This window comes from Corvus brachyrhynchos, unplaced genomic scaffold, assembly GCF_000691975.1.
Source record: "Corvus brachyrhynchos isolate BGI_N302 unplaced genomic scaffold, ASM69197v1 scaffold346, whole genome shotgun sequence".
Classification (NCBI taxonomy): domain Eukaryota; kingdom Metazoa; phylum Chordata; class Aves; order Passeriformes; family Corvidae; genus Corvus; species Corvus brachyrhynchos.
Window position 1 is genome coordinate 3,558,206 of NW_008238644.1, and position 7,999 is coordinate 3,566,204.

Consider the following 7,999-nt stretch of genomic DNA (forward strand, 5'->3'; position numbering starts at 1 on the left):
TGCTGAAATCTTTAGTGGTTAATCTTGCCTTATTACTAGCTGATAATTTTCAGGAGATTGAGCCAAGTCTAGTTAAACTGCTTAATTTACTTCCAAGACAGCTAGTGCTAAAATGCTTGTTAGAAAGATCTTAGCAATAATATATGGTTATTTTTAAATGACCTAATGGGAAGCACTTTGTTAAATTGAGGTTTTTGTGAGTAGATTTTTGCAGGCATAAAGCCAAGCTTTCAGGAGTGTTCTGTTCATCACCAGTTCTGAAAACAGTTCTCTCCTGTGCTCATAGGCTAGAATGAGTTCAGCTAATTTGCTTAGGAGGTCAAGACAAAGAATAAATGGAGGTTATGCTTATTTATTTAACTTTTTAAAATTTTTCTATTTGATTTAGTTTTGAACTTTACTGCAGGGCTTTGCAATAGACTGTGGCTTTTGTGGCATCTGTCATTCCTCTCTGTCATACGGAGGATTGGTCCTCCCACAGTGTCAGCACTTGTAGTCAGCAGCAAACAGCAGCAGTCATAGTAAATTTTGTCCTTAAAGTTCATCTTCCTTCAGTGTTTTTTATGATCTGGTCTAATAAACAGTTTTCCTGCAAACCTTCCTACTCAGACTTCTTGCTCTGTCTTATGACTGCTATGATGCAGATTTTTTTTTTGTCATAAAGAACAGTTTTATTTATCTAAAAGCTTCTGTACCTAAGTGGTAGGGATGCAAAGCAGCTGATGTTAAGGGAATGTGCACTACACATAGAAATTAAGGGGGAAGATGAAGCCAGGAGTGGAAAGGGGAGTTCAGATGGCTCACCTGCTGCTCAGCAGGGCCCTAGTCTGTGAGGTGGTGCACACTGTCCCAGTATGTCTGACTGCAGGTTGTGTGGGGAAAGGGACTTTGTTTGCAATGGTCCTGTCAGTCCAGGTTTGGGACTGTGGGGATGTTTTTGGTGGGGTGAAGGCTTGCAGTGAGGTCAGCTGGAATTGTGGAATCCTGGTAGAATTTGAATCAACTCAAATGGCTTTTAACTGCCCTTTGTTCTTCCTTGTTTTTCTCCCTGTGCCTTCTGCATTTGTCCTCATTCCAAGACTCCACCACCACCTCCAGACCGCTTCGGCCAGGGTGGAGCCATGGAAGGCCTTGGAGCGATGGGAGGGAACCCGCCTGCCTTCAACAGAGGAAATCCAGGGGGGGATTTTGGCCCTAACAAGCGTCGCAGATACTAACAGGATTAAGCTATCCCCTGTACGCCCCAAAGAAAGAAATTTTGGCAGGCCACACAGGGTTCAACTTGGGGGGGAGGGGGGACATTTTAAAGATAGTTAATTAGGGCCTGTTTTGGTAAAGCCACTCTACGACAAGGGGAGTGCAGTCTGACTGGTAAAGGTTTTAGAAAATTACATGTGGTGCATTCCTAATTTCAAAGTGAAAAATGGATTCTGGGAGGCTGCCGTGGTTCAGTAACGGTAAAATCTTGCAAGGACCCTAATGCCTTGACTATTCCAGGTTTCCTATTTGTAGCTGAAATCATGAGACTAAATTAGATAAAGTTTCAGTATGTCTTGGCATTTTTTTAGTGTAGTGTACCTTGCTTAAGAGCATAGGGAAGTCTCTGGAGAGCTAGGGCAGCGTTTGGGTGCTTTGCAGCTCCCATGATTTTGTAAATTTATATAGCTCCAAATGATCCGTCATGTAGTGAATTGGGGGAGATTCTGTTTGTTTCTTATTCTTTTTTTTTTTTTTTTAATTTTTTCCTCCTAACTTGTTAGCTACTCTTTTTACCTGGACCATTTGTTTCTTTGAAGTAGTTGACAGTCGTGCAGCCTGTATGGCTGGGAGGTTCTTGTTCGGATGGATTTTTTTGATAACGTGTTGTATCTCTTTTATTTTTACTGGTAGTAAAGTACAATCTATTGGATAAAGATACTGTATCTCATGCTGAAGATTTAACTGAAACAAATGTTTGTATAATCCTAACCTTGCCTGTCTTTTGTGTAGAAGTACTACAAGATTTTTCATTTAGTGTAAACTGTTTGAACACAAACTGTAATTGTCCCACTAAAAAGTTTGAGTTTGTCTGAGGAATGTTACAGGAATGCATTATTAAAGTGGATTTTAAGCCTTTTTTATCTGGTGTTTTGTCTCTTCTGTTTTTTTAGTACAGATGTCTACATGTGGATTGAATTTAATGAAGCTTCAGGTTATGGCATGAAAGTTGTTCTTGCATAGCTCTGTAAAGAGGGTGTTCAACCCCTGAGAATTTTCTAACAGTTTTCCTTCTCACAGAATGAGTTTCATTTGTGTGTTGGAATGTGACCTTCAACTTCATCAGGTTAGAATACAGAAAGGGAGCTGCTGACACACCTGGGACGTGTCTGTTGTGGATGCAGAGAGGCGAGGTGCAAAACTTGTCCGTGTGTTGCTGGGAGCCTGGAGCTCAGTTCCTGTCTCAGGTGCAGAGTACAGAGTTGTCTGTCTCTGCTCTGTGCTGCAGATGCCTCTGGCTGGGATGTTCCCAGAACTCCTGTGCTGGGATAGGAAGGAGAGGACTCACTGGTGACTATGGATGGCAACAGGAATGCTTTATCTGGTGTAATACATAAGGGAGTCTGTAGGGACAGGAGCCTTCTGTGACTTGTGTTCTCACACTGAGTCTCTAGAGTTGAGACCGCAAAGGGGGACACTTAGAAATAAATTTGGGTGGGAAAGGGAGGGAGGAGAAAGTGTTACAGCCTAAAAGCATAAGGAGGTGCCTTGAAGAATTGTGAAATCATAGGGAAGATGAAAACATTTTGAGATGCCTAATGTTACCAAAGCAAGAACCTTAAATTGGGGTTTAGTTCTGTAGGTACTCTTTAAGTAGGGGAAGATGAGATAATCACTTCTGGAGTTTACCCTGTCTTTGGATGGCTTTTAATTAACCTGGAATTGGATAAGATGTATGGAAGAGAGGCTGCAGCCAATGCTCTTTGTTTCTTTTTCTTATTTTGTTCTCCACATTTGAAAGCATCTGCAGCTGGTTTGCTGAGGTGATACAGTATCTAGTGTTTGTTATCAGCTTGATTGTGAGCTATGAAGAGATTGGTGGTGGTTTTCACCTGGCTCATTTGCTAGGACAGCTCGCTGTTGCAAAATCTCAAATAAGTGAGATTGCTGATCAGCTTTTCTGTTGCCCTTTGGAGAGGATGGATCTTCTTGCCACTTGTGTCTGGAATGAGGCTGGCAGATACTCAGTAGTGCCACAGCTGTTGGGTAAGTACATTGTTTAATTCTGAAGTGTGAAATACCAGGAGAAGAAACCATGAAGTTGCACCCAGGTGTATTACCTCCTTCACCTGCGTGTTGCTCAGCTGGCTTGTGTGTTAGTGAGCAGTCCAAGGAGGAATTGCTGTCCTAGGGAAACAGCAGAGCTCAGATGTTCACCATCACTCTGCTGCTGCCTCAATCCTGAGCAAGCATAAGCTAAGGATGGGTCTGGTTACTGCCTTTTCCTGGGAGAAAAGGGTGTGTGAAATCATGGGGAAGGAGGAATTTAGCACTGCTCAAAGCCCATCTAACAAGATTTTAAATATCTAAATTAAAGAGCCAGTGGCAGCAAAGGAAGAAAACTAAATTCTGGTGTGAATGCTAGAGGTAACTATTCTTAATTTGCTTTAAAGGAGGAGACTGAAAACCTGCAACTGGGTAAGGAAATTGTAAAGCAAACCTTTACTGAGATTTTCAGAGGCATGTGTCAAGGACAGACTGACTGTAGAGCAGAAGCATTTACAGCTGAGCAATTCCTTGCTCTGCTGAAGCACTTTGGGGTTTGGTGTTGGTATGTGCACTGCCTGTTCCAGGTGGTGAGTGCAGCTCCTGAGGCTGGGCTGTTCACAGGACTGTGGTGATGTGCTGAGATTCAGCCACTGTGCAGAAGGGAATGCTTCCCTCTGCGTGCCTTTCCAGAGTGCTGGCTGTTATGTAATTGCAGACTGATGAAATATTTTGACTCTACTGAAGAGAAACCCTTGCCTTTTGCTGTCATATTTGATCAGCTGGTTTAAGATGCAGTTCTCCAGTATCAGTTCATATCACACCAAGGACTGATGAGCAATTTACCACTTCGCTCTTAGCCTTAAACCCCCATCATTTGTGGACTTCAGAAGTTATAACTTGTGCTTTATGCAGCTTCCTCTTTAACAATAGTGACTGCATTTGCAAGAATCAAAGATAAATCTGAAAAATCCAGCTGCTATGTAGATAATTTTGTCATATCAAAGCAGTAGACAAACATTTCATTTTGTTTTCCTGGCACAGTGCCTCTCACAAGCAGCTGTAATTTATCGTAGAAAGCTGCAAGTGATGGCATGCACTAAACTACTTGTCCAGTGAGTGAGCTACCTTTGGGGGCATAAAGAAGGAAGATGTGATTTTCTATGGCCTTGCTGTAAGGAGCCATCATTCTCACTTCTCTTGGTTGTGACTTGGGTACCTGGTGCCAGACGTAAGCAAAAGCAGAGTAAGAAAGCAAGGAGCTCAGCTGGGCACAACGCTGGTTTTGGGGCACTTTCCCTCACTACAGTTTGGTCACTCTGCTCTAACTGAGCTCAGAGTGACCTTGCTTTAAGGCAACAGAACCCTCGAAGAGAGAACTGCTAAAACCCCACACTCAGTGCCAGTTCAGGGTATTTCAGCCAGCAGATTTTGGTTCAGGATGCCAGCTAGTGACACACAACTAAGTCTTAGGAGTAGGCTGAACTCTTCAGACTGGTTCCAACTGAGAACTAAAGTGCACTTTTTGATGAGGAATATTGCATGTGCTTTCAGTGAGCATCAGAGTGAATGAACTCCTGAAGGAGCAGCTCAGCTCCAAGGAAACTGAATTATCTCTGGAGCAAGACACTGTCTGAAATACAGGGAAAAAATCGTTGTCAGCTGGGGTAGCTGGTTCCAGTTTGAAGTTGTAATTGTTCAATGAGACTGAAGTGTTGCAGCAATAGTCCTGTAATAACCGAAGCTGCAGAAGAACAATGGTCTTGACTGGAGGGATGAAGATTGCCCATACTCCAGTTTCTGGTATTTTTCTGGTCTTTTTCAAACCTGTTCTCTGAACTGTTGAGTACAAGCAGTTCAGGCCCCTTGGACAGGTGCTACGTAACTCCTTAGCAGTGCTATCTGAGTAGTGGCCAGGCAGAACTGCTGTAGAATTGCTCAGCACATGTTCTGCTGATAAAGATTTTATTTCCCAAATAAATAAAACATTAATCCTGCCTGCTGCATACATATCATTAATGTGTTTGTCAGGGATTTCCCTTCACCTAACCATCCTTTTGTATGGAGGAATTACTCTGTGCTTTAGAAATGCAGTGCCTTGCTGCTACCCCAGCTCCATAGTGCATCCTGAATGGCTGAAGGGTCAGGGATGAGCTGGGTTTGTTTCCCTGGAGGTATCCAGCATGTTCTCCCCAGGACCTTGCAGGGCTGTTTTACACTGACCCCGATTGTTCAAGAGCAAACACATTAAGCTGGGTTTTAGAATCATTTATTCTGTTTTTTCTACTTCCTTTCTTGTTCTGCTGTATATGAAATTAAGTGTACATAAAGCAAACAGGCTCTATTTTTAATTGGCAGCTGGGAGCTCAGTTCCTTTCTCAGGTGCAGAGTACAGAGTTGCCTCAGCCACAGTCCCCCCCTGGATACCTGCTGTTTATCTCTGCGATGTGTGCCAGCCACATCATCCTCTCAGCGTTTCCTCTGAGGTGTGCAGGGTAACATGAGCTCCATATTCTCACTGGCACGGGGACAGTGACAGCTGCAGCCTTGCTGACAGCTCGTGGAAAGAACAGGGAGGTCTGAAACACTATAGCTCTGCTGAGCCCCCAGGATGGCAAATTCCCCTGTCACAGGCCTCTGCCCAGCGTCTTGGGTCCCCAGTGATCTTTCTCACCTAAGCAGAGGCTCTGGATGCCAGCAGCATTTTTTTACCCACCTTTGGGACTGTTGGGTCAGTTGTGTCCTGAGGCAGTACAGTGCTTTGAAGCCATGTGGCTCATGCTGGTGTGACAAGTTCCCCAGTGCCCTCCCGTTTCCCTCCCAACTTTTGGGTGGATGTACATTTGTACACAGGTGACCCAGGTATAAAGAGGTGTGACAGTGATAGACATCCTCCCCTGCAGCAGGGCTGGCTCCTTGCTAAGGAGCTGACAAGGGAAAGCCAGATGTTGCTGCTGGCTGGGGCATCTCAAGGTGGGGGTGGCAGAACTGAGCTGGAGGTGAAGTAGCAGAACAGTGTGAAATAATCTGGAGTCATCTCCCTGATAAATTCCAGAAATCTGGCAACAGTTCATCCTAACTCTGAACCCTGGACATGCCCTTGGGATGATAGAAAATTCTTCAGGCTTTGTAGAGGGATTATGTAGGTTAAACAAACATCATAGGACAGGATTAGGGTTGCATCAGCCATGGCAGACCCTGTGGGCTCACCTCCTGAGCAGACTCCCTGGGCATCTTCTGCCTGCAGGACTTGTTCTTTGTACTCTCTGATAGTGCCAAGGACTTATATTGACCCTGGTTCCTGAACAGAAATGGTCCCCGGATGCTGTGTGCTCCTAGAAGTCAGGGCAGCACCCAGGAAACAGCTGTCCCTGCAAACAGGAACAGCACAAAGAAAATATTTGATTTAGATGCTTATAGGAGCTAAGTAAAACCTTTGATCTCAGGAGGGTTTCCTGTTTGTAGAAGAAAACTCTTGGGTCCCAGAAGGGGGAGCAGGGAGTCTGAGTAAACCCCTTGTGCATACAGGGGACCTGAGTAACATTTTGTATTCTTCTGTGATTACAATGATCTTCCAGGGAACAATTTTCATCCCTGGTGTGATGATAAGGGAGGAGAGTCAGGTGTGAGTCTGTGTGTGCATCCTTCCCTCTCCCTTTCCACAATCTCTGCTGGGCAATATAGTTTGTCCTAAGAAAGCATCAGGTGGGTTTTGCAGGAGGAACTCACTGAATGCTTGCATGCTTAATGTATTCCAGAGACAGGGGAGCTGAGCTGTTTGTGATTGACTGTGGTGCACATCAACCTGCAAAAGGGTATAAAATGCTGCTGGAGTCTGGGCCAACCATGCAAACTGCTCTCCCAAGGTCGCAGGCAGCTTCTGGGTGCTGTTTGTCATGCCTCCCCACCTTGGGGACACCTGCAGGGTACGTCCACCCAGAGTACAGGGAACACACAGAATACTCACTTTTGGAGGAATACTGAAAAATTGTAAGATCTGGTCAAATATAGAGATAAAATCCTAAAGTATCTCCAAAGGTGCCTTACTGCTTTGTAATTGTGAATTCTGCAAGGCCAAAGACTGTAAATCTGTATGTTTCTAGCCAAACCTGCCAATATTAAAATACTTTAGACTGTAACCAAATAGGCATAGGCTCTAACCAAATCTGAGACTAAGTGGACTGATCCACACCAAGACTTCTCTGAGAAGTTTAGAAAGTGAGTGAGTCTCACTGAAGCTTGTGACTCAATGGGAGGGACCACTCCCGTATAGCACCATATTTTGTAATGGATGGTAGAGTTGTTATTTAGATACTGCACTGGCAATATTTAAAAACTGTATTAGCCATAAATCTAATAGTAATCACCTACATAATCACTGTATCCTGCTTCTCATGTCTGGCTAAGAACCTTCCCTCAACCACTCTGTTACTCCTGAACTGCACAAAAAGCAGCATCAAAAGATGTCTTGTCCACATGCACAACCTTGGTCTGCTGGTGCCTTCTGGGGCTGGGAGAGATCAGCATGAGTTTTGCCCTGTGATTCTGGGAATTCTCTCCCCTTCAGTTTCAGGGATCTCTCAGCTGCTTCCGTACATGCTACAGAAGCTGAGCATGGTTGGTCGAGTCGCCCGTGTGAGCATCCGTGACGGATGCTGGCAGGATGGCAGGCACTGGGACAGGACCTCTGCACACCCCGGGCGCGGGGCCACCCTGCAGTGCCCATTCCCTGTGCTGGGCACAGGGCCAGCACAGG

At 44.7% G+C, this 7,999-nt stretch overlaps 1 protein-coding gene across 1 annotated transcript in view; it reads left to right on the forward strand.

Moving 5' to 3' along the window:
- The window catches only part of NONO (non-POU domain containing, octamer-binding), a 10,885-nt gene extending 8,765 nt beyond the window's left edge, over window positions 1-2,120 (forward strand). Inside the window, exon 9 of the mRNA XM_008636178.1 lies at window positions 1,080-2,120. Coding sequence (XP_008634400.1) covers window positions 1,080-1,217 — 138 coding nt within the window. The 3' untranslated portion in view covers window positions 1,218-2,120. The remainder of the gene's footprint in view (window positions 1-1,079) is intronic.
- Window positions 2,121-7,999: the final 5,879 nt, after the last annotated feature.